At 49.1% G+C, this 27453-nt stretch overlaps 2 protein-coding genes across 9 annotated transcripts in view; both read right to left on the reverse strand.

The window, feature by feature from the left end:
* The window catches only part of LOC1281566 (uncharacterized), an 86425-nt gene extending 80289 nt beyond the window's left edge, over nucleotides 1-6136 (reverse strand). For 3 of the 8 annotated variants that reach the window (XM_061643534.1, XM_061643529.1, XM_061643527.1), the window contains exons 1-2: nucleotides 5793-6136; nucleotides 1491-3342 (exon numbers count right to left, since the gene is read on the reverse strand). The gene's annotated coding sequence lies outside the window, so the exon portion shown is untranslated. Of the gene's footprint in view, nucleotides 1-1490; nucleotides 3944-4011 lie in introns of all 8 variants that reach the window. The other 5 variants (XM_061643530.1, XM_061643531.1, XM_061643528.1 and 2 more) reach the window with 5 other exon arrangements.
* Nucleotides 6137-6555: 419 nt separating this feature from the next.
* Nucleotides 6556-27228, reverse strand: LOC1281563 (E3 ubiquitin-protein ligase MYLIP). Its single transcript, XM_551203.5, has 4 exons — nucleotides 26248-27228; nucleotides 8519-9465; nucleotides 7869-8432; nucleotides 6556-7775 (listed from the first exon to the last, which is right to left on the reverse strand). Exons 1-4 carry the CDS (start codon nucleotides 26332-26334, stop codon nucleotides 7562-7564), a joined length of 1812 nt encoding a protein of 603 aa, XP_551203.5. The 5' UTR covers nucleotides 26335-27228; the 3' UTR covers nucleotides 6556-7561.
* Nucleotides 27229-27453: the final 225 nt, after the last annotated feature.

Here is a 27453-nt window from a genome sequence, read left to right on the forward strand (position 1 = left end):
AAATAAGATATATTTTATCTGATAGGTTTTTGGTGCTATTGTTTTGATTTTACGAATGCACAATACAACACAAAAGCACTTAACGGCTGAATTGAAATATGCCGTAGTGAACCCACAGGCATAACCTAACCAAAAGCTAGATTGGGCAAGTTTTTCAGAGTGACCATATGTAGTTCTATCGATTTTTGATCGAATATCGGTTTACAATTGAACACACTGAAACTCAGTTTTTAACCAAAAATCAACTATTTTTCTAAGTATTGACCGTTCAACCAAAAAATTGAAATTTAATAAAATTTATGAGTGAATAAAAAGTTGTTTTTACTGAAAATTACCGAATTTGCTTTAGATTGCCTACCGATAACCTCTAAAAACAATCTGGTCACTCCGCGCCAGCAACCAGTCTGCTGAAATCAATTGCTCCTAGTCAATAATCCACTGCTCGTAATCAAAAATAGAGGATGCTAGTCAAGAATCTATTGCGACTATTCAAAAAAAGTATGCTGCTAGTCTAAACTCAATTGGAAAACCCTGTAAGGCAATTGTCAATCCAATTTCACGCACAGCATACACGTGAGCAGGCGCTTCCGACAGACAGAGTCGCACAAGCTTGAATTAATGGGACCACTTTGAAAAGTAAAATGGTTTCGTCACAAATTTGTTCCGCGGAGCATTTTCATTTTGCCGAAAAAAAAACTGCCACCATCTAATAGTTTGGAGGATTTGCATTAGCAAAACGGGAGGGCAGATCTTTCGCTACGATTACCAAAAGCACGTGTTCGGCCTAGACGTGTCACGTGGAATTGTTGTGCCGTTTTGAAAAGAGTGGCACAAAATTGATACAGAGGACCTTCTCTTTTCTTTGTTCTTTTCTGTTCTGTTTTGAATATAAGTAAATCACACGAGTTGCCGCACGTGCGAGGTCAATTATTGATGATGTGGGAGTAATCACGCCATTATACAGTGGACAAAGGCGGGAAGAAGAGTCTCCAGGGGGTGTGTGGCACCATCAGTCCAGGTGAATGTACCGTACATAAGTTGCCTTCTGTTCCGTTTGCTGCTTGAACCCGTTACAAGAATGAAACGGAACTGTGCGCGTATCAACAACGCTTTGGCGGTTTGAGCATAACCTATTGAAAGCGGATTATTATGTACCACACACACACACAAAATGCTCCTCCTTCACGAGCCATGAGTGATATCCATTATTGTCCTCCAATTCAACTTTGCTTCCTCAGCGCACAAACACCACTGTTGTGAGATGTGATTATGACTAACGAACAAAAACAAGCTGGAAAAACAATCACCCCCATTCGATTCCGGCTCGAACCGCACCCCAGGGCGGGGGGGGAGGTAGTTCATCTCTGCAGGCCGGATTATGTGTACATGGCAACCTCCCTCCGACCCCGACCCCAACCCGAAAACCTCGAGCTTAACCACCCAGCCCACAAACCAATGACGTAGAAAAGGGAACTTCTGAAAATGCTTACTTTGTTGCTATCCTAATGCTGGGTATGCGCGTGCGGCCGTTTTCGAAAGGTGGCGTCGTGTCGTTTGCACCAAAGCAAAACCGTGCCCCACACACACGCACACACCTCGGTCGGTTCCGGGAGTTTGGACGAGGAAATGGTGCTTTCGCACTTCCTGCTTCCCCGGATGTGTGTGTGTTGATGGTTTGGCGCTGGCTTGTAAGCAATATTCGTTGCACCGATGGGGAGTTGTTGTTGCTGCTGCTGTTTCTGCTACTGTTGTATGCGAATCCACCTTAATCACACACACAATACACTCACACAATCACACAGGGGCGCCTTTCAGCCCACCGACTCACAAAGAGGCCGTTCTCCTCCGGCCGTTACGGCACAGACACACACAGGCAAATACACGCACACTAATGCGCGAACGCAAGCGCGCGCACACGCTCCACTAAGCCGCCGACGAGACGCGAAGGGATTTGGTATAAATTGGATGACTTTGGCACCCGCGCGCACACACTACCACACACGAAGGGTGGTGGCTGATGACGAAGCTGTTGCTGATGATAAAGCTGCTGCTGCTGCTGCTGTTGTTGCTGTTGCTTGTGCTGATGATGACGACGATGCGGACGGTCGCACAACATTCTTATCAATCATCGCATTCGCAACCGCCATCATTATCGTGGCATACATACATTTCGCTGCGCACACACAACCCGCCCCCCCATACACACAAACACACACGCGCGCGCGTTGACACACACTCACACGCTCTATCGGCTCTTTGCTGGGGAGAGAGATAGGAGGCGAGAGGGAACGACAGAAGAAAAAAAAAACAACACACACTCACTAAGTTTTTCTTCCCGTATTCTTCCCGTGCACGCTGGCCCTTTCACTGACACAAACATACACTGGTACACAAACGATCTTTTTGGGGTAAACAATACTCTCTCCTGCTCTTTCTTTCTCTTTCTTTTTCTTTTTCACTCTTTGTGAATTGATCCGCGATTTATCCGTCGCGAATCAGCAGTATGGTACGCCCGGTGGTGCACATACAAATTCACTACACTCTCTATACACATACACGCTGCTGCACAGACACACACACACACACTCACACACACGTGATGCTCTACAACGCGAGGCGAGGTTTCCGAGGCGTGTGTAACACCACTGCGGGCTTTTTTCCTTCTTCTTTTTCTTCTTCTTCTTATTCTATTGCTTCTTCTATTCACTGCTTATTTTCCGAACTTTTCCGCACTACTACTAGTTGCGCAGGCTGGCTAGCTCGTGGGGGGAGGCAGAGAAGAGGCGTGGACAGACACAGGCGCTATCGCAAACACTAAACTTTTCTTGTCGGCCCATGCGGCAATCACAAGCACACACACACATATACACACACATATGTAGGGACGCACGCACACTACTCAATCAATTCCACCACTATCACGACACTAGCAGCTTGCTGCCGCGTACGATGACGACGTTGCTGTTGTTGTTGCCTCGGCTACGGCTGCTGCTGCTGCTGCTGCTGCTACTACGATGTTGATTGCACACCAGCATCGCCGCCATCGTTTGCCAGGCCGCCCGGGAGAGACAAAGATGTGTGTGGCGTCGTCACACACTCGCTTCGAACGCTTCTTCGCGGCGCGGCGACTCCACTTCGACCGACGGAGCGGGGCCAACTGCGGCAAACTGCGACGATAATTCTTGCTGCTGCTGCTGCTGCTGGTACACCTTCACTCCGCAACACCACCACACTTCCTACAGCACCGCGCTCTAGGGAGCCACACTTTTGCGCGCTACACTGTTTGCACCAGACCGAATAGAAAAGGGCCGGATCGATGAAGCTGCTGCTGCTGCTGCCGAACTGAAAGCAGCAAAAGCACATGTAAACAATTGTCTTTGAAGGAGGGGATGATGGGATGCGGTGGTTGTGGTGTGGTGATGGTCGAAGATCGATCGGCACAACGCAAGGACCTTTGCCACTTCCCGCAACAGTACGTCATGCGGCGTAGTAGCCCCGCTTGCTCCGGCGTATCTCTTTCGCTTTGCGTTTCTCCTACTTCCCTCCCGGACGACAAACAAAAACAACTAAAAGCTACAACCAATCGGTCAGGTGGGTTCCACAATGAAGCAAACGTCAATCAATCAGAACAATTCAACCGCCCAAGTGCGTATCCACTGTCGGTGAAACAATAGCAGATGAGTGCAACAGTACGCACAATTACTATGGCAAGTGTCTAGAAGTTTAAACCACCTTAACCTAAGCTCAGTATGCTTAAGAGCATCTCTTTGGACAAACGAATGTTAATTGCTTTTCCAATGCGGAAATTTTCGTTTCAGGTCAAAATCGCTGCCCACCATGCAGCAAAATCCCACCACCCAAACAATCAATCACCGTCCTATGGGCCTAGTGCAGAAAGGCATCGTGGGTAATTTCGCAATCTTGTTGATTCGTATTTGTTGAACTAAAAATAAAAGAAAATTAAAAACGGCCCGTTTAAAAAACACCGCTGGGACGCTTGATTATTCTCACCTTCTGCTTACCGCTTCAATATGTCCCACACACACACATACACACACAAATAAACCAACAACGAATCTCCAGTCGCAGTGCAAACAAGAAGAGAGAGGAAAAAACACACAACAAAGGAACAAAGTTTCGTGTTGTTTGCCGCTGACAGTTCCGCAACGCACAAAAGACCAAACGCCGACAAACGGCGAGCTGTCAAACAGGATGACAGTTCTAAGCGCACCCGCGCGCCGCTTACCTCGTTCCCCGCATCCTTCCTTTTGGAGGGGGGGACGAACACAACACCAGCAACAACAACAACCACAACAACAAGAGCAATCGGGAGCAAGGACACTGCGCGCGGCCCAACACGTCCGGCTTTTCGTGCTGCTCCATTGCACACACACACACACTTGCACACCAAGCATACGGTGTAGTTCCCCTTTCCCCCTCACGCATTAGACAACTTTCCCCACCCGCCGTTTGGTTCGGGCGGAAGGAGGATGCTGATCGTCGAGAGCGGCCGGAGTTTGCAGTGTTGGTGTGTTGTGAAAAATGTCCATGCGCTGCATCCCCCTGTCTCCCTGCCTTTCCTGCCCATCTTTGCACAAAACCTATCCAGTTGCCTTTTCAACATACACACACACATACAAGCATGACGCACATGATGAAATGGAGAGACAGAGGAAGGGTTCGATTCACCTCCGGGGAGGTGGATTAACGATTGACAAAATGTCATTCGACCGACTCCCGTCTGTTTCATTTGCAAAACATAACCCCCCCTCCCCCTTTGGACCAGAGTTCCCATCCACCAGTTCCAGTCCAGTTCCGACAGGGGTCTGTTGCGCGTTTTGGATTATTTCCCTTGTTTGCTTCTTTCCTGCTCAACTAGGATCCCAACCCTTGCTTCACCCCCTTACTGCACCCTGATCCACGACGTGTGCTTCTTACTATTTTCTATTCCTCTCATCATCAACCACCCCTCAGCCTAGCCGTTCCCACTTCTATACGCATCGCCATCTACGTTACACGTCGTACTGCGCCCCCCCTCCCCATCCCCTGCAGCAGCAGCAGGCTGTGAATCGAGCGAACCGCTTGGCACGGAACGATGGCGTTCAGATGGCGACACACCACCACACCAATGTATGCGTGTGAACTTGGCCGACCGCGGTCGAGCGCTGGGCAATGTGGACGACTACCACCACCACTACCACCCTTTTGCGAACCAGCACATCACACACTTCCGGATGTCGCGGCGATGTGCGGCCCTTTCCCAGCGATCACACTGTCCCGATCGGTCCCCTTATTGGTTGCGGATTCCGACACTGCGGCCCAATTCCGGCCACAAACACACCACCACCCCGAGCGCCATGTCACAAACACACACACACATACTCCAAACACCTTGGCGAGTAGAGAGAATATCCTGCAGTTTGCCACACACAATCTCGTGCTGTTTCGTCACCTTCTTCTATGCCCTGCTGGGGTAATCACACGGCCTGACCGTCACACCTTGCCCTCGGTCGTTTTTCACTACACCACCCCCTCAGAGAGGCGAACAGAAAGAAGCTGGGACAGGCAACTCTGGGTGTCTTCGCGGATCTTACGGAATCGCGAAATCCGCATCTGTGTGTTACGTTGCGCGTTACGATCTTCGATGGTGTGTGCGCGCCCCCTACGGCACACACGGCTTGTCAAAAAGGTTCGACCAGCACCAGCACTACCACCACCGCTCCATCGCTTTTCCTGTTGCGGGATAGCGATTCGTCGATCGCTTTTTTCACGGGTTTGCCCCGCCTGCTCACCTTTCACCCGCACGCTCACGAACGATGCACCACGTCCGCTGCACCGTGCACTGTCTATTTGTTAGGTTATTGCACGATTTTGCTGGGAAAAAACGGGAAATAATGCGGACGAACAAACCGAAACCGCGACGAAACGATTCCTTTGCTCTTTCTGTCGTGTTCCACCGCGGACAGCGACACGCACACACCCGTACGGCTCGAGGGCATTGCTGTGCGGAAACCGCATGTACGCGGACGGAGCGAGACGGCACCAGGTGAGTGGGGTTCGTTCCGGGGCCGACCGTGACGCGTGCGAGAGCAGCACAGCGCGATGTAGTTGCTACAGGCGTCCGCAAGATGGCGAAACTGTACGGGCAAACCGTGTGTCGATGTGTGCGTGCCAGCGGGCTCCCTTTTCGCCCTGAAGTTTTTGAAGCGTCGGGCGAAATGTGATCGAATCTGACAGCTGTCAGTTGATGTTCGAAACGAGTTGCGTTTGAATATTTACGATTAGGCCGTTATTTTTTAATTCTCCTTCAAACCGTTGATGAATGCTAAACTGTTGAAATAATTTCCACTAACATTTTGTTTGTAAGGTTAACAAATAAACGTATTTCTTCTTATGATAAAGTAAAAAAGTTTAACCGAAAAATAGTAGACGACATTTGCAACCATGAAACAAATACTCACAGCTTTCACAGCGTATGTGTAAAAACAATGGCTCAAAAAACATTGTCATCATTATAAAATAAACTACAAGCAAATAAATTAACACACACACACATATCAAATATCATTTTCATTTGGACAAGTTTGGATAACATTTAATTCCATTATTGTTGTGGTTTGTTTGTTTGTTTGTTTGTTTTTATTGCGTTAACGTAAGCTGGAGAATGCCATCAATTATTGTATGCGCCCTGGCACTTCTTGGAAGGACCTGGCCACTAACGACTACTAATATCTTACACATGGTAATCAACTTGGTGCTTGATGCAATCGACAGGAAATATATGCATTTAAGATATGTGGTTAGCACACAACGTAATCGAGCAGGGTACGAAAGGGGATTTCTGAAGTGCTGCTGCATTACTTCTGTTTAAAGGGGTAAAATGGCTACCAGGTAGGGGTTAATTTAGAGAAGGGGAAATTAAAATACTTAAAATCAATACTACGACATTGAATCGTTAACTGGTCTGCTGAATATAAAACCTGATACGCGAGTGCGATTTTAGCACGCTGATTCTTTTCTTCCCCTACATGCCACGAAACGGTAGTCCTGACTATTGGATGTTTTCTTTTTTTGGATTCCTAAAACAAGGTACATAGCAAAAAAAAAACGGTAAAAGTATCACTGATTTTAAAACTAACCAATATTACGATCAATAAACTTAACAGCTTACGTGCTAAAACCTAGGCGTGTGCCACCATGCGCTCGCACAAGTGCACAGAGCACGCACACTAGTGGTAATAATAAAGATTTGCATTGATTCATTGACTATATATCTTTTCCTGATGTCGTACTTCGTACTTCTATCATTTCTTTTCCTCCTGTATCTCACTGCTAACTCTAACTCCCTTCATCCAGCACGAAACCGTCCATCCTCACCCCCGGAGAGCAGGGCCCCCTCCTCCTCATCCGCAACAGAGTACGATTAACAAATAATATCACCAATTCGCTTATCTTCTAAACATTATCTTGCTACTCCCCTCGCAAAAACGAGGCGATATGATGCGCGCTCGCTGGCGCTAAGGGATACTGCCTGCTCTTAATGCGCTGTTTCGACCTCGTTTTATTGTACCAAAGGTGCGGCGGCTGGTGCCTTGGAAGCAACGGCACCAGCCAGCTCAGTACCACCACCGCCTGCGCCACCAACAACACCTGCTGCAGCCGTTTCCGATGGTCGCCGGCTCGCAATCGTACCCTTGCGGGACTGCAACAGTGGAGGCAGAAAGATTTTGCTGGTACTTTCGATGTTAGCCCTACACAACGGGCAGCGGTCGCATCTGCGGAAAGGAAAGAAACAGAACGCTTTGGTTAGTGGCCATTCTTCCAGGTTAACAATCAACACCGAACTCCTCCCTCTCCACGATACTTACTGTACGGCGCAGGCTCGGCAGGCGGTCATGTGCCCGCACGGCAGGAAGGTAGTATCGATCTCGCCGTCCGCACAGATCGGACACGTGATCGCCTCCCGTATCCGCTCGTCCAGCAGCTTCTCGAGCTGGCCGGACGCGTCCTGCCGACTGCGGAGCGTTTCCTCCAGCCGGCCGAGGGCAGCTGCCGGCGTCTCCGCGTGCTCCACGGCACTCGGCGCGATCTCGATGCCGCGGGCGTGCAGTGTCCGCCGGGCGGCATCGTACACCTCGCGGCAGGTGCGCTGTATGTCGAACACGTACCGCTTGCCGAGCTCGGTGTCCTCGTTGAACATCGACACGATCGTGCCTTTGAGATCGCGTATGAACTGCGTCGTCACGATGGGCCGCACCGTTTCGCACGAGTAGAAGACGTGCTTCTCGGTAATTGCTCGGTAGAGCGAGGCCGCCGTCCGGTGGTTCGGCAGCTTCAGCTCCACGTACGTCTCCTCGTGGCTCTCGTTCATGTACGTCAGCCGGAAGGAGCGCTTAATCGATTTGGCCGCCTTCACTGCGGTGAATGGAACGCTGCAAACGGGGAGAGGAGAGCAAACGGGAGAACACTTTCCGGTTAGGCCATGCACGCTGTCGGAATGAATATGCTCCCAACTTACCTATACTTTTCGTCGTCCTTCACGATCGTTAGCCCGTGGGGGCTAACGCCGATTTTGCACACAACCACCGGTTCGGCGATCGTGACGCCCTCGAAGATCTCCTCCCCATATCCGGCCAGGCTGCAGATTTCCTCCAGCAGCCAGTACTGGGCCGACGTGGCCGTCATGCGGATGCGCGACAGCTTCTCGTGCTCCTGAGCAATCAGCTGGTAAAAGTTCGCCGGCTGCGGAACCGGCTCAACCGTGCCCTCCTCCTGCTCCTCCTCCTCGTCCGCATCACCAAATGCAGGTCGAAGCGCACCGTACCGATGGTAGATATTCTTTGGTGCATTGCCGTTGGCTCCATCGCCACCCAACTGAGACCCCGCGGCAGTATAGCCGCCCGCCGCTGGCGCTCCTTCGTCCAGCTGTGGCCCCCCGTGCGGCACGGAACTGCCGCCACTGGTTTGCGAGCTAACGCTGCCCCGCTTACACTCCAGCTCGGAGCATTTGCGCTTCGAGGGACGCCTCAGTCCTTGCGCCGCTGGTCGTCGCTCCAGTGATGACGTCACCGAGGCTGCACCGTTGGGCAGCATCTCGCTCGTGCTGGGCACTTTGGCCGGATCGTACTTGTAGCCGTCGGCTTGCAGAAGCAGCGCCGCCAGGTAGGCCGCATTCGCCCAGCTCGACGGCCGCAGATGACCGTCGAACAGCTCCTGGCGGGCCTGCATGAAGAACAGCGACCGCACACTGCCCTGCAGGATCAGGTGGGCCGGTACCCAGAACTTGACGCGCAGCGAGAACACGATCGGATGAGTACGATCGTTCGTGTACAGGTGCAGCGGGTTGCGCAGATTGATCCACTGCTTTGCCGTGCCTTCGTCCACATCGGCCACACTGTCGCCGTCCCGGACCGGGATCAGGCCGAAGTAGTCGGTCTCGCAGATGATTCCCAGATCGGCACACACCTGCAAGAGGAGAAGGAAAGATACACGGATTAGTGTTGTTATTCGATGACTCCCAATGCCATGTTCATATTTCCTTGAGCCTGTTTTTAAATGAAATAAACAGTTCTCGCAGGTTCCCAGAGCAAAACGATCGTCTTCAAATTGATCACCACCAAGGGAGGGGGGAGGAACAGGGAGCCTATGTCGCCTTTATCATACATTCACCCCTAGGAGGTTTGATAACAGACTCAAACCAGCTGCACACCACGACGCAATAGAGACATTGCTTTGTTCTTCATTTCACCATGGGGATGGGGCTTACAAAACAGACCCGGATACCCGGCCAGGGCTAGGTCTCTCTCATCGAAATTCCCCACCCAACAACAGACACGATCGTTTGTTCATCTGCTGCTGTTAGCACACAGAGACATATATCCCAAGGAAAGGAGGGCGCGTAGCTCTTTCCACGGTTGCAACAGCTTGTGTTCGTGTTCTAAGTCAACGCTGTGCCTCCGTCTTTCAAAACAGCTTCAAGCATTACATTTGGAGCACTCCCAGACACTCTGTCCGATTGCTTATCAGCAGCAAACTCGAGGTAATTAATACCGTCCGGTCGGTTCCGTCTTATCAGGAGCACCCTGGGCCTAAAAACTACCTTCCCTCTACCGATCACTCAACAGCGTATCAGTCGCGTAAACAAGCGCGCACAGACACGATATGAGGGCATGGGTTGGCGGCGGTCGAGGATCAATATTTACCTTGCCAGTTCGCCATCTTGAAACAGGGTTCGATTGGCTATTGATGAAGATTACACCCCCGGGCGTCCCGGGAGAAGAGTGCAGTGTAAAGAAACGCTTTTATTTGAGGATCCTCGACTGTTGTCTCGAGTGGGGAATTATTATTTAAATTACATAAACGGGCTCGTCGCTGCGCAGATGATATTCGATGCATCGCGGCTTGGTTCAAAACGCGAGAGCTTTCGTTTCTCTTTAAACTTTGCTCCTCTGTGTGTGCTTGAGGAACTCCTCTCCGTTGAATGAGCGTAAATTGCAATCAATGAAGCAGAGAAGGGTCCTAAAGATCATCTTCAGCGTACTACTGAAAGCAGGATGATATTTTTTACGCAACCGTATAAGACAACAAAAGCGAAACCGTTACAACACAAACACTTTCACGCTACTAGGGGGGAGAGAAAGAACTTTCAATGTAAACGCATGTTGGGGTGTGTCGCAGGCGGGATATTAAGCCCCATTCGGGAGGGTTGGCTCTAAATCATCCTTCCCTGCGTGACTTTACTGCTTCGTTAGTTTACGTTTTCATTCAAAATACAATCCCCAAAAGCGGTTGCGGCTTCGTGCTCCCCACGGAAGACCGAAAGAGAGGATATATTGCTAAAATCCCCCGTTTTGAGCGGACGGACGTGGAGGATGTTTACGAAATATCAACCTCGTATTTTGCTTTTCAAATTTCACCAAAAAAAAGAACATACAACGGATACAAATAAGAGTCGATTTAAATAAATAAAAGACGCACTAAAACCAGTTCTGCTGCTGCTGCTGCTGCCAGAGGGCACGTACCGGTTTTGGTGTAGAACCGCGCCGAAACAACCGTAAGTCGTCGACACCCACAGCTCACACTTCGACGACCCCCGACGGCTGCGCTTATGGAACAGGGATAGGAAGAGTCTGTGTGTGTGTGTGTGTGTGTGTGTGTGTTTGTGCACAGTTGGAGTTGGAGTTGGTGAGGCAAAATTAAGTTTCACCTTCTCGGATGGCGCAGCAAAACAACAAAAACGGCTGCTGCTGCTCTGCTCTGGCAAGTTCCACCACCGAGATCCGTAATCGAAAAGTAACACATCCCAACAAGCCATCGTAAAAGTGTCTTCTCGCTGCTCAAGGTGCGAAGAGAGCGGGAGAGTGAGAAACTACAACTGCAACATACAACAAACACTGCTGGAGAACGTTGGTGGTAGCTAACCTTCCCAATGATGTTTATGGCCCTTTCGTGTGCCACAACAACCGAGAGCACATCGCGTGGGATAACCCACATTTGGTCCGGGAGCGCCAAGAAAGTGCTGTCTCCGCTACTACTACTACTAGTGCCCATTTGCCGTTTGTAGAGTAAGTGGCCCCGGGATGAGATTAATGGTAATTTATGCTTCCTCCATTAGACATCGTTACGATGCTGCTGCTGCTGCTGCTGCTGGGTCACGTCGTTTCTGCTCCACAAGCGTTTCGGGGAGGCAATTGCTCTTAATGCGAACAAGAACTCGGAATACTACCGTAAAACAGGCAATATCCTTTGTCCTTAAGCTGGTTTGATAATGGCGGACAGTAACGAAAGAAATACATTTTTGAACTACCCGCTGCGCGACAAAGAAAGTTTACATTTGACGACAGAGTTGGAGTACATGGATAGAAAAGAAACCAAATCCCTCCACAGCCTACTTCGCAGCAGTACCAACACTCGACTCCAACGTTACGAGCGAGTGAGCCGCAGTACACACCACGCTAAAATATGCCGGCTGGACTTTGGACCTTTGTTTGTTTTCACAATGTGCTGGAGAGGGGGAAGAGGAGGCCCACTGTCTTCTTTCCGCCTGGGTTTGCATATTAAAAGCAATCGTTTCGGTTTTTTTATTACATTTTCCGTACGGGCATAAGTACGTGCGTTGTCTTCCATATTAAACAAAATGGCCCACGCACTTCTTGGACATAGGGGGAGGTGGGAGTGAGCGCACTTGTGATTCTTTGTTTCTGTACACGGCGACCAGAGCTCTAGTATCTGCGGGTAGGCATGGGAGACGTGCACACACACCGTTTGTTTGCCTTAATTGAACGAAATGAGCTTATCAGTCGATAACACAGTAACAGAGTCAACGATGGTGAGGCACCTTCTTTACCACCTCCATAGAAGACGGCGGGGGAAATCACCGACCTTAGTGGGAGGAATTTAATTGGCCCTCGACAATAGCAGCCACAGCTATTGGAGAGGAGATAGCCCCGTGTGCCCGTGCTCTGTCAAGTGTTTGTTTTAATGGCCGAGGAAATAGAAAGAAAAACAAAACAACAGGTTTCCAATACCCGCTATGCGTCATAACAGGGCGTAAAGACGGTCTTCTAGAGGGAATCTAACGAATCCATAAACTCGCAACAAATTAGGGCCACAGAGAGCTGTAAAACGTTGCCACGAGTCGTTTTCTTTAGTACCAAAGAAAAAAATACCTCGCTGCCCGTTGCTGCACCATATGGTTCGGTTATTTCGTTTCAGCCCGCAGATAAATGTCTGGTCGAACGTTTCCCGTGCATTAATGCCGTCATTGACATTGAGCGGGGACCATCTTGCGTAAGAATCGATGGGTGTCCTTCAAACACCGAATGACACAGTGCCACGAGAAGACGTCTTCAATCTGGCTCACTCACAGTTGCTGTTCTCGCTTTCTGTCAAGTGTCTGAAAGATCATTTGCAGATAAAGGTTTCGTGTACTGTAAAATGCAAAAGACCCTTTAGAATCTGCACAAAAAAACAAGATAAATATGTGTCAAATTTTCTCATCCTTCAAGCTTGCCCGTTCACGCACACATTTCTCATAGTTTCGCCGTCTCGTTCACCTCGTACCGGTTGCTCATCATCGCTTCGTTCGCACTTTATCCGCCGCCCGGTAGTAGTGTGGTGCTGCTGGTGCTGCTTCTGCTGCTGCTACACTTCTCCAAAACTATGAAAACTTTGGACTTTGTACACGCGGTTGTACGGTCGCACACGGCGAACGGTGTTTTGGACTTTGGACCCACTCAAGCAGCGAACCGAATGGCAACGCGGCGCGTTGTTTTGTTTCACTGTGTGTCGCATACACACACACCACGTTCGCGTTCGTGTGTGCGGCACCTGTACACAGCGCCGCAATCGGCGACCGTATTTGGAGATGTGTAAGCCTTCCCTTCTCTTTCCTGCTGCGAATGGGCACCGCCGGCAGTGTTCGTTCGGATAAAATAGGAAGGAACTAATCGCCAAGGCATAAAAAGAAGCCACATTGGGGCCCTCGTGCTGCTGCGTTCAAACGCCACGGACTAGAGAGCTGCTAAGGGAAGTTGGAGGCAATCTGCACACACAAAGAGAAACAAATAGAGGCGAAAAAACGGCGCTGGTCCAGCGCAAGTCTCCGCCGGCTGGTGGCACATATCCATGTACGATCGCGATCGTACAAAGATCTTCAACCGGCTTTTACGCATACACATGTTAACATCCGAAAAAACGGCCATAAGCTACGGTGTGGATTAAGCACCGGGGCAACAGGGGAACGGGGTAGGACGTAGTGGACATCACGTTTTCAACCCATGGACCCCGAAACCGAACACAGTGCAACGAACAGAGTTTTTGCACTCATGTATCGACGCTTTTGTGCCGGTGAAGCTGCCCTGTTGCTAGGCGACCGCAAATGGAGGCGAGACACACAGCTGAACGAGTCGAAAAAGAAAGAAAGAGAAAATCGATCAAAGTCCATCACAGCCGTCCAAGTCCACACGCGGAGCACACAGCGATCGATCAAGCACGATCGGTGCTGCTCTGTCGATGACATCATCGTTGGAATTCACACTGTACACACTCACCGTGCACGTCAGATGCTGCGAGTCACGCTGCGATCATATGGAGCAGCACGTGCTCTCGCCGTACACCGATCACCAATTAGTGGCGATGTCTCACTATCCCGATATCGATCAACGCTGGACGCAGAGCGATCCAGTCGGAGATGGAATCATTTGATAAGTAGAGTGCAAGACTTCCCGGCCCTCTTTGCCTTTGCTAAGTGGGGCACAAAGTCCAATCTCTCTGGTCCAACGATATTTTCGTTACACAGTTGGCCTGTTGGGCCAACCAGTGATTTGTTAGCACCATGGGGAATGGCGGCACGGTTCATCCCGCTGCCGTTGACATCGTCCTAATTGAAGGTTAAACACGCCGGTTATTCCACCGGAATATGGCAGCTGTTCCGCTGATTTCACAATGTCATCATCATCATCATCCTCAACAGCAGCTTGTGGGCGGTGGGTGGATGGTGTAAACGTGCAGGATAAATTCGAAACTTCTGGCAAAACATCATGTTCATATTCAGTGGTGTTCCTTTCCTTTCTTTTTGTTTGTCAATCGTTTCTGCAAGCATCCACTACTGCCAATATAGCACCCCGCTGTCGCTGGTGGAAGTATTTATTTTACCGTGACAAATCACTTGATTCGTTCAAATATTCGTTTGCCCTCTTTGCCCGAACAGTTTGACCATTCGCGGTCGTTTGGCGGGAATAAAGGACAGAATTGATGTAATTATCGCTCACCCCACCAACCAGGCAGGATAACACAAACCCGAAGCAACTCTTCTCTACTGACGCAACGAGTTGTTCGCGTGTTACCACAACTTAGTTGAGGACGATTATTATGTTGCTGCTAGAACAAACGTCATATGCGATGGATTGCTGGTAGCGTTTGTCCGACAGCTTAATGGAGCTAGAGCAACTGGAGAGTTAGAAAATAAATGTTCGTTTGTTTGTTTCACGCGTAGTACGACCCAAACCTGTGCTGACGAATCTAACGATTTAACAATACCATTAGAAATGCAAATCTTCCTCCCTGCATTGGTATGGTTTGTTTTCCGTTGCTACTACTGCTCTACAAAAACCTTGTGTTTGTCTTAATGCCGAGCCGTACGGTGTATATGGCCGTGGCTTGAATAATCGATACCCAGCGAACCGGTTAAATTGAACCGAACAACCACTGCGAATCTTGGCCGGCCAAATGAAACACATCGCAACCGCCATGAACCTGCCAAGATGCCCTGGTTCACAAAATAGAAGGTGAAAAGGCCAGAAGAAGGTAAAGTTGAACATTTGAGCTAAGCAACTGCAAATAAAACGTGCCATGTTTTTGCTTCAAGTGTTCAATCATGTACCACTCTCACTGAATCATTGCTCCAACATTTGATATTACAAAGAAAAATTATTTGTCAACTTACTTAATCATTTGAAGTTAGAGGGAGTCATAAATTGCCAAGTAATCATAATTAAAATTGCACTTATTTCTTATCAGCCTGTAATGAACGTTCTGCTAAACGCGACGTGTGTGACCGGCTTAATGATGCACGTTTCCCTCAGCATGACGAACGCCAACACGTGTAGAGCGCGCGAGTCACGCCTAAGACCACGGCGTTCGTCGTCTTCACCAACTACACACAAGGGGAAGACCGGGTAGTTCATCGGATCCAAAGTTCAACGTAGATATGAAGGTGTGAAAATGTTGCCTAAATTTACGAAATAAAGCGCTAACGACTTCATACGAATGATTGATTCACGACCCATCAATCCTGAAAGCCAGTATTCCGGATTAACCAGAGACAACCCAGCACATCTGCCACCACAAACCGACTCGCGTTTTAGGCCCCGCAAAGATAAGTCCGGAAGGAAGCTCTAACCTTCCCCCTCGCAGAATGGATGGATCAATTTCCACACAAAAGCCCGAGGATTATGCAGAGGGAAATGTCCCCATTATCATCCGGTGTACTCCGGTACGACACTCCGAAACCCCGACGAACCGTCTGTGTGTGTGTTTGTCTGTGCCACCTAATCAACGCTCAATAATCTTATCAACCAGGTGACTAAGTACTTTGGCCAAAATCGGGTGAAGGTGAGCGGTGCATAATATGTAGGCACGGACACCGGATTAGTGCAAGTCTCGTGCCGCCCCGTACCACGGGTCACGATTGTGTGTACATGGGGGTCACCGCGTAAAGTACCCAAATCTGCAACAGGATAACTGTTTTGTGTGGGCACGTCTGATTAAGCTGTTGTTTTTATAGAAGCAGCAGCAAAAAATGGCGCTTGAAATCGAAAATTCCTGCTCCCACCACACATGGAGCGGGATTACGAGATACGGGATTAGTGAGCTAATTTACCCGATGACACCACGTTTTTTTTTGGAATACGGGACAACACGCGGGTTTGTATTGAGCGAATTTGTTCAATTTTGTCGTGCCCAATTAGGCGGGTTTTCCGCGGGAATGCAATGATTCGTGTAATTATCGATAAGCAACCAAGATGACAAGCAGGAGAGGCAGGCACTAATTGTAAATTAAGCTTGGGATTTAGATTTCAAAGAGTACACATCGCTCATGTTTGCGGGGTTTTTTCGGCTTTTTTCAACATTGAGCGTGAACACACAGGTAATGTTTGAACATCGGAAAGGAGAACGGCGCAAAACTATTCGCCGTACGCCACCACTCAGAACGCTCGTGCCGATAGTCACGTAACGCGCGCAATACAACAGCCGCGTATACCTTCCCGTAACCTTGTGCGAATGCATGGCCCCGCACGGGGCTGCAATTGCAATCCTCTACTCGAATTAATCTCCACCAACCAAGGGGGGAATTCTCTCGAGCGAGATCGTTAGGCCCACCAGGCACGTCTCATCTTACTGACCTTTTTTTGCGGTGGAAGGTCTCTCAGGACGGAACCTTCAGCCCCTCCTGCAGTACATATATCCATCCAGGAATATTGACGAGCCGACGCAAGGAGCAAAACAAAAAAAACGCTAACCTCACTTTTCAAACAAACCGGTTCCCGGTACCCAAGGGAACTCAATGCTGACATCACGATCGATACGGCTTTTGTTGTTCGTAATAAAAAGTTGGTGGATCAATGTTTGAGTGCCAACATTTTTTGATTGTTTTTTTTTTGTTTCGTACACTTTCCATCGTACAGGAGGTAAAAAATAAAGTTTTTCGTCCATAGGCAAATCACAGGCAAGAGCATTTAATCGCTGCGCTTGCAGGCCATGCAACTGCTTGCCAATGTAGGTGTGGTAAGCACAAAAACTTTTTGTGCCATTTTTTCTCTTTTCATTTTAGCAAAATTTGTTTGCTTCAGCAGCCAGTGGCAGATCCGCGTGTGTGTGCAAATAATCACCCAATTGGGGTTGCAATTGGAAACTGACAGTTTTTGGTTTGGGCTTTGCCAAGTTCTCCTGGTACAATGGGGGAGGATATTTTTTGCAAGGTTCAACTTTTTTCCAATGTTTGTAAATGAGGTCAGGCGCCAACCAAAAGGTTCGCTTTCTGCTAGCCAATAGGGAGCTTGTTTGTTGTTAAAAGCGGATGCTTTTAAAAGCGATATTAAACCACTTTAAATCCTGCTGGCGTACGAGCTAATGCCTTTAAAAATGCAGTAAGTAAACATTGGAAAGTGAACCCCATTTCCCGATGCAACGTCGGGAGTTCGGGCGCTGTGTGAGTGTTAATGCATCCCAATAAACGATCTTGCTTGCTGGGCGCTTAATGGATGCTATCAAAAAAACAGCATCTTCTGGTTCAAGTGAAAGATCCCCTTTCTTTCTCTCCTGCTCAATCTCTCTCTCTCTTTCTCTATCTTTCTTTCTAAGCATCCACAGCAACGGCCGGTTGCTTTTTTGGTTTAGTATGCGTGTGGGCTTTGTTTTGTTTGCTCTCGGTTTTGCTACGGGCCATGCGCGGGTATCCACATACTGAAATGCCACATACTTTTTTGCACGTTTTCTACTCACACAAAGAGGCGCCCCAATCGACCGACAGAGCGGGAGAGAGAGAGCGAGAGCGAGAGCGAGTGAGAGAGAGCGCGCACTCGCACCTATCTGACTGTGTATATCTTGTGTTGGCTGAGCGCGCTGTTGTGGTGTGTTGCCCTGTGTGTTTTGCTATCTTGTCCCGTACGAGGAGAGACGCGGCAAACCAGCCGTACACAGGCCGTCCCTGTCAAGCGTTCGTGCACGCCGCATTTCCCTTCTCATCGCCCAGCTCGAGCACATGGTCGGCGAGTGATCTCCGTGCCGGGTCCAAAGTCCGCATGCGGCGGCCTCCTCTTCAACCGCGCACGCTTCTCCACCACCACCATCAACCCCCGTACATTTGTGCACACACCGAGCAGCAGTAACAGAGCAGCCCCTGCATGCATCAACCGGCGTTTGTACGCGAATGTATATATTTTAGCCTTTTAGCAGTTGCGTACGATTCGGACGGAGAGTGCGCGTGAGAAGAGGCACGCGTTGCGGTTTGGGGTGAATAAAATGCATAATCCACATGAATTGTGCATTCTCCTGTGTGGCGCAACAAAGTCTGAATTAATTTCATTTTTTTTCTTCTTCCAGTGGCAATAAAAGATGATCGCGATCTGCCATTTTCGTACGTAGAACGCGTATGATGTTTAACTCTCATTCAGCTCGCACAGCCCGAGAGCCCCGGGATTGTCAAAGTCTGAAAATTGATGTCGAGAAAAAACACACACATTTCATGAGACGGCTTTCCTTTTACTCCCCTCCCGACACCAGTCAGGCGCGCCCACCACCACCGCGAGGTCGTGGAGATAAAAATAAAGTTTTATTTTTACGACATTTTACACCAAAGGAAACACACACACAGCGGCGCACAGTAGAGAAAGATCAACCTCCGTAGAGCCTTCCTCCTTCGGGGAAGGATAGGGGTCGGGGTTGCAGTCGATGCTGTGTGTTTGTGTTTTCCGTCGAATGAAAAGTACACGACAGCAGCAGTCTGTCCCTGTTTGGGGCAAGATCGAGAGCAGCATCACAACCACACACACACGCAAGGCGAGGGAATGATTTCGGATTCGATTTTGTATTGTGCCAAGACGGGTTGTTTTAAGCGCCACTACCCGAGCGCGAACTGCGAGCGCTGACACAGAGCTACAATATTGAAGGAATTTTGTTTTCAGGTTACAACGCGTTTGCGTCTTCAGCTGCAGCGAAAGTAAAACATTATCCCACTCTCTGCACACAAACACCATGCAGAATGTTGTGCAGTTTGCAGTCGTCAACGGGGCTTTTCTATGTCATCGCTAAAATCGCATGCAGTTTGCACACAGAGCCGCACAGTTACAGGCGTAATACATACACCACAATGGCCAGTGCGGTCAGTCAACCCACGGAAGAGGGGGGGCAGGACGGACGACATGACGCGCGCGCAAACGCTAACGTCCACAATCCGATCGCCATCATAACCATCACAAGCCAGCGCCCAGCGACAGTGTATTAAGAGCAGCGAGTTGATGATTACGGTGGTTCTCAATCGTTTGTACACAGATGCAACCTTAGAAGGTAACCAATAATCAGCAGCCTCAATTACATTGGTAGCCTATATATCAGCTGGGCCTCGGACTGATCGATCAATGGAGGATTGCGATCTTTTACACCCCACCACAACGGTAGCAACACAAAGCACTCCCTCCCTCTCGCTGGTTCTGGATTTCTTTTCCTCTTCCGGGCTGTGGAAGGGTTTGTTTACCGTTAGTGGAATCAAACCGTGTGTGTGTTTGTGTGTGTGTGGGAAGGCAGGGCAGGGGAAAAATGGGATTATTCAACTACATTTCCTGTGAGACACACTGAGCGTCGAGTGTGCCAGATGATGCCTCTGCGTACTGCTGCAATCGAAGTACGAATGGAACGGCCGACAGACAGAAGCGGACAAGCTGGAATGGCTTTTCCCCAACGGAAGGATTTTAGGTTTCTTTTTTGTGCCCATTATAATATCTTCTTCCCACACCATAAGCTCATTGTACAAAGCATGTGGTGGTGATGGTTTTGGGGTAGAAGTTGCCCAAAAACTTACGCAACCTTCAGACCCCTCCAACAGACTGCAGGGCGTGCTTTAATTCCACCTTGAAACGTTCCGTGGAAGGTTATTCCATTATGATGGGTGTGTGGGTGTGATAACGTCCCCGAGCTACAAAAAAACCCAACCGTTAACTAACAACAGAGACAGAGAAAAGTGAAGCTTATGCAAGTGAAGAACCAACCATTTTGGTTGCTGACATTTTTTGCAAAAACATTTTCGGTTGCAAACGCCAGACATTACATTGGAGCTCAAACAACAAAGAATTTGCTAACATTCCTGTGCTTGCGGCCGGCTACATTCGAGGCAATCAATTGCTTTACTCCAGGGCATTGGAAAATATTCTTCCAAATGCCAACCCCGTGAGCCACCTGTAGCTGACGGGCCTTCCGATGACCTTTCGGTGTAGAACGTCTTGTAATTTCTGCTCGTAACACAGTAAAGCGGGGAGTTTGTATGACTTTGTGAGGTTTTGAGTAAACAAATTCCTGCCATCGTTATAATAGGTAGGTGAGGTACTATTCCGAGCAGTTGAATGCAGCGACGACGTTGAGCTGTCCATATTGTAATGAATTCCTCAATGTGTGGTGAACTCATTAGCCAGTTAAATGAGCATTGCTATATGCTTGGCCCTGCCGCGTGTGCCTACCTAACTAACAGCAGTTTAGTTAGGCATACAGCAACAACAACAGCACAAAAACTCGTATCCAATGGCAAGAGCTTCGGTTTTACATTAGCTAATCAATTCTAGCCGGTCGCCGGTGCTGTACAGGTGAGATGGCGTTCACTTCCTACTGCCAACCACCATTAGGTTAAAAACTAAAGGATACCGTGGAGTTCATGGAAGCGGGTCGTGATAGACCGTGGGGTTTGGTCGACTGGTTGAGCTCAAGGCCGCACAAAGCTCTACCTCATTATCTTCACACTGGTTCTGCTGTGCCGTGCGGGTCCTTTCGTTAATAGGGGGCCTAAAGCACGCTTCCCTACAAAGCGCGCAATAGACGACGAACCCTACTGCCTAATGAACCTGGTTCTGTTTTGCGTTGGATAAACGCCTCGCACAAAAAAAGAAAAGTCTCGCCAATTACTCAAGCAAACACCGAAACTGACCCGCCGCCGCCGCCGACACTCTCTATGCCTAAATGGTGAGTTTCTCCGCTCAAAAAAACAACACGCAGCAAATGAAGGTGTGTCTCAAGAACTCTGTTCTGTAGGTGGCTGGTAATTCAAATGCGTTTTTTTCGCTTCTTATTCTGTCCGCTTGCCGTTCTCGTATAACCACATTCCTGCGAGTATTGGTGTCATTTTCGGACGGTCAACTCGCGGCGCCGCACGTGAAGTAACAACTCGTACCCGCATAGATGGCCCACCATCAAGCGACGGAGCTGGGGCGAGGTGTGTTTTATTTTGTTGTTATTGCCGGATTTGTTACCCTGCCGGTTGTGTGTATGTGTGTGTTTGGTTGTTTGTCTGTGCTTGTCACCAAATAGCTGCTACTACTCCCAATCGGCGTGCCAATTGCGCTACCGGCAAAGCCGAAGGGCGATTTAATGCGCAGTATAGAGTCGCGACAAACGACAAACCCCGCCGCGCGGCAATCACCTTTGCGAACCGATAACGCATTTTTTTCATTACCTTCCTTCCCTCAAGAACCTACCAGCCTTGCCTTTTGTGGCAACCAAATCGCCGGTCGTCGTCTATCAGGCCTCCCTCTACCGCTGCCGATGATTTAGATGTTGAGCCTGTTGAGGTGAAGTGTAGGACGTGTCGTTGCTGCCGTCTTGGTATGGGGGTCTTGATATGGGCGTTGAACTGGTGCTCAACATCCCGATAGAGATTTAGTGCTCCATCTTCAGTGACAGCTCTTGTAGAAGACGCAACGACTGCGGCGCAATTACACACCAACCCGACACCCCAGCAACGTCTTCGCGCACGTTTCTTACACTCAATGCGAAAAAAAAAGCCACACACAAGATTCGCGTCCCCACATCAAGGACAGCCGAACAAATAAAGGGATAAAGATAGCACACGCAATTTTTGAGTTCCCCACCTCCCCCCGCCCATTTCACACCAAACAGAGGAAAACAAATTGGACATCTTACGCATTTTGGAGGTGTCGGCAATCAGATTGTGACCCCTACAACACAGAAGAAGAAGCCGATAACAATATTTGCCAACCCCCCGGGCCAGGGAGAACTAGGGCGATATGATCATGTTTTCGCCAATTTGCAGCTACCGGTGTTGTGGCTGTTGGTAGTAGATGTGCGACAAACAACACTTTGTTTGGCGTAGCGCGATGATCGAGCGCGTAGAGCCGGCCCCGCGAGTAGTGTTGTGTGCTCCAGAGAAAAGGGGAAGTTCGCAATTGACATAATCAATTCACCGCGGGCCCGCGGTGAACGTTGTGACGATCATCTGCGCGCGATCTGCGTTTGTCTATAAAGCGGAGCGGCGGAGGAGAGCAGCATGTTTTTCATTCGTTAGACTCAATTTATCACTTACACAATTCGGTTGATTAAGGTAAAAAGCTCGTAGCGAGAAAGCACGACACGCTAACATTGATTCATTCATTCAGCACTATTTGATGCCGTGTCTATCGGTCCCATCATTAGGCTAATATCATTAGGCGGATTTGTTTTTGCTGTTTGCCCAAAACGACTCTCTCTGTCGCCTTCGTTCGTTAAACAAACGACACATAGTACTTAGCACTACTGCGGCCACGGGAAGGTGCCAATTGCAGATCTAATTGGAAAGTCTACACCTACGGCGGGAACTGCGCAAAACGCTCTGGATGGATCGAAATGTTTGCAAAAATTTGACCGTTCCCAAAAAGACGACGTCTCGCACCGGTTAATTTTAGCAGCAACACTCTAATACACTCCAATGATGTCGATCCATTTGCGTACGCGTCCGAAAGGAATGCCTGGTGGTCTGCCACAACACATTTTGGTGGTGATGTTTCCGTAAATTACACCCCTTTTTTGCAAGTACCTTCTTTCCCATGCTCTTATCACCAAAAACAGTGCCTCCATTGAATACAGTTTCGCTCGATCCGGAGGTCCCTGGAGGTTACACCAACGTGCACTCTGGCTGCTGATAGTAACGACCCAGTGCCTGAGTGAGAGGGCCTGCCAATTCTGGATGAACCCCGTACCGAGCAACCCTCTCTCCACAGAACAAGCCGACAAAGAGGGAAAGTGCGATAACTTTCACCCCAGAAGCGTGCCGTCGGCTGCACGTTCTTGCTTGGAGATGCAGTTGTAGCTTTTCTTTTTTTAATGGAAGGAAGTGGTTCAGCTGTAGAATGCTTCCCAGTGATAACCTTTCAGTGATGTCATACAGTCGTGGGGCGGTTATCAACCAAGTGGTGTACCACGGGCATGGGTGGTCGTTACGGGATGAAGAAAGTGTCTGCTGATAGCGACGCAACAAGACGCATCCAGACCTCTGTGACAAAGTTTTAATTTCTCTTTGTCCTATACAGCTGAAGTAATGAAAGTTAATGACATCTCTTATCGCGTTTTAGGGCTTGCCTCGGGTCGTCTGTCGGAACGGTTTGCAGCTAATGGACGAGGTCACATCGGTGCTGACTGGGGGAATTAAGCTCCATATATTCCTCCGATGACACGACCATTTTCAGAGCTTTATTCCCCAGTTCCTACGCTTATCAACCCTAATTTCCATCATTCTCTCTCCCCGGTACTAATTGCCCAGGCCATCATCGTTGCGAGAATCACCGATCGTACGTCACGAGAATCGACTTACGGCATTCCCCCCCTGGTAACCCACTGTCAGAAGGCAAAGCTGATAGAGCGCGATGTCATAAATGCCACCCACCCAACGGGTTGCTCGCGGTCAACGATAAGCCTTCGGTCATCTACAGTCCATAGCCTACGCCTTTGAACTGTACGTGCGTGTGTGTGTGTGTATTTTTCGCCCCATAACCAATCCTTTTTTATTGCCGCCTTTAATCGCAGCTCCAAGATTGAGTCGAGGATAAATGCGTCCAACTACTGCTGGTGAGTGACCGCGGCGGGGGCAACAGTCTACAGACTTGTTGCTAAGTTCGGTTCAGTTAGAAGCGTGAGGTTACCACCACTGCCACCACCACCACCACGGACAACCAGTTGATAAGAGTGACATTGAACTGGTTGTTGCATTCTAACTTCCCTCCCGGGCCGATCGGGTTGTGTGGCTTCGTCTCCAGGACCGCTTATTGGAATAGTTACGCAAGAAACCGGGAATGTACACGCCGTTCGTTCTAGAACGTGTACCATCATCATCCCACTCAGGCTCTGGCTGGTTGCGTCCTCGTGATAGTTTATCACTGTCAACGGCGCACCGAGAATGCCATTACATTGCGCAATGTTTGTACAATGGTGTACACACCTTAGATATTAATGCATCCATCATGTACAAAAGATTAGGGCTGTCGTCCTCCCACACCCTATACACACTGGTTTAAGTTAACTATTACCTTGAGATGTTGCACTATTTTGCAACGGTAATACAACGGAGCGCGCCGCTAAATCCTCCCCTGTCGTATGACAGGTTTATTGGTGGGGTTGTGCCCACCCCCATCCGGATGATAATCCCCATCCGCCAGGGAGAAAACGACATACATTAAACACCTTCAACCCGTGCGGATGTTTGATTGGGGCGCCGGTACACAAACGGTGCAGCAAACGGAGCAAATATAATTACAAAGGCCAGGTCGGTTAGGTCGTTACCGAGCGATAAGGGTATTTTGTAGGCGGAGAAGCGTTTATTATCCTTTAATGCAAATTGTCGCTGCTTGATAGTGGCATAAAGGCGTCTGGTGGGATTGTTGGTGGGCTGTGGGGTACATTGGATGCTCGAAGGGGACAATTAACAATTATCAAGCGATCTTGGCTATTTTAGTTTAAAATCAATTAGCCATTTTATGCGAGCATTTCGGAGTTTCTTAACGTCGTCTTAATGTGGATTATTAACGAACTAGGAAATGAGTTGAGTTGAGCTAAGCTGATCTTGAAGGATCTTGAAGATGTTCTAAGTTTCATCAATTAATATCAAAAATTTTCATTTTCAGGTTTAAAGACGCTACGTTATAAGTTTAAACAGCTCATCTCACACCCTTCTGCAGTCATCAAACAATGGTTGAGTTACAAAAATAAACGACCGCGTGTGTGCGTGCGTGCGTGTTCTCACGCAGCCCGATCTTCGGGTTGCATCATGCACCGCGAGGAAGCGCACCGGGCTCTCTCGTCCGCTAATGAGGTTTCGCCAAATCGAACCTTTGTACCCAGGCCCAAGATTACATTGGACCCCCCCCCCCCTCCCTTGCCCTTCCCCTCAAATTCTGTCAGCACGTCTCAATTTGCTCGTACCGAGAGGCGCAGGCAGAGAAGGTAGTAGCATCAAATCGGCAAATACCGTAACCATTACCCCCATTTCACTCGCTTCACAACTAGTGAACACAAGTACTCACAAAACAAAAACAACAAAAAAGGTCCCCGACTACACACACACACACATACACATCCTTCGGTGACTAATTTTAGTGACCTCCGGTGAGTTGAAGGGACATGAAGGGATGGGGCACGGCGATAGGTGCAATGCACCCCAACACAACAGGCTAAAGTTGTGCTAAAGTTCACTCAGCGGTTGGAGATACAGAGAGACAGAGGAAAGAGTGCAGTGCATTGTGGTTGGGAGAGGTGGAGGAGGTTATTGCACCGCCCCGCTTTGTTGCGGCACCCGCCCGCCCAGCATTAGTAAGCGTTGCAAGCCCGGAGCGCTCTAACTCACTGCGTCTTCTGTGCCGAGGGTGCGTTGTGGTGAGGCGAGTGTGTCTGTGTGTGCCCTTCGCCGTTGTTTTACTTGCAGCAGCAGCAGCAGCAGCAGCGGGAGGAGAGACCGCGCACAACAACAGAAAAAGTAAGTAATCTCTCGGGCCACGACGGCCAGACTGGCAGGCGCCGCCGCCAATCAGCTGTGTGGGGTTTCTTTCTTTTTTTTTTGCACAGGAGATGCATGGGGATGCAACTCGCTGACTTCTTGCTTCAGCCATCGGAAGACTAAGGGAAGTTCTGTGGTAATGCGAGTCCATTTATGGGACAGTTGGATGGTGAAATGGATGGTGTCTTTCGTTTCAATTTACTGAACCCTCCCGGCATTCTACCTACCTTCTCCAGACACTCCTGGCTGATCCTTTTCGGGTCACACTGAACGCCGGACGTTGTCCCGTTCGGGAGATTCACCAGGCACCACATTTCCGTTCCGCTTGCTATTTCGTGCTCTCTCGTGCCAACTAACTTCCTCTTGCTCCACAAGGTCACTTGGATCCTGCGAGGATAATCAAACGCATCGATTTTCACAACCACATTCACACCGATACACACACACACACTGAACGCACTGCACGATTGTTTTGCTCTTCTGTTTATGCTCTACGCAAACAGCTGTCTTTTGCTTTCGCTGGCTAGCGGTGCAAGCTGTCGATTATTCTTTGCGGAAAAGTATTATAAAAGGGAATGCGCTCCGTGGGGCAGTGCTGCTACTAGTGCCTTTTTCCCATCTATTCAGTAACGAATTGCCGTTTTATTATGTCACCACCATTCGTACGCACACGGCAGTCAATCGCTGCATCCCATATGATTGCTGCAGTTTGTTGCACGGGCAGCACTCTGGTGCATTGAGGCGTTCGCTTTCCAGCGCACTGTATTCGTACCGCACCATATCCCGGAGCTGGCAGGCAAACGTGCTTCCTGGCTTGTAAATGTTTTCCTTTTTCCTTTTCAAGACCACAAAACCGCACACAACTTTTCTGTCACCAGTTTAAAAATGGTTGCCCACTTAACCCGTACAGCGCACTCGGGTTGTTACAGAGCGAAGGACGGCTTCACATTTACCTCTTCTCCACAAGCGCACAATTTAACACTTTATTCTTCCACTGTTTGCACACATCTGTTCCTTCGTTTCGATGAAGATGTCCGTCAACGAACCAAAACCTTTTGGTTGGGTGAGTTGAGATTGAAGCGAGCGTACTGTTTTCAGCGCCCGCAGTGCAGCAAAGGTTGTAAGCGAATACGCGCTGAAACAAAACGATTTAAATAAAGCGAATGAATGTTTATTCATTTCACGACCCTCCACAGTCGTCGTCGTCGTCGTCGGGGGGGAGATTCGTATTTTGAGCCGGTCGTGCGGATCCCATAGTTCATTATCGACGAACTGGTTTCCCATAGTGCAGCGCCACTGCCCAAAGAGCATTCGAACATGGGTTCCAATTCGAACTGGGAATTTTAAAAAATCCGTTATCACTCTGAGCGCTGATTGGTTTTCTGCGGAGAGCAAAATACACAATATGGGAGCGGATAGAGCGTTTCATTGGC

The sequence above is a fragment of the Anopheles gambiae genome, chromosome 2, assembly GCF_943734735.2.
Source record: "Anopheles gambiae chromosome 2, idAnoGambNW_F1_1, whole genome shotgun sequence".
Taxonomy (NCBI): Eukaryota; Metazoa; Arthropoda; class Insecta; order Diptera; family Culicidae; genus Anopheles; species Anopheles gambiae.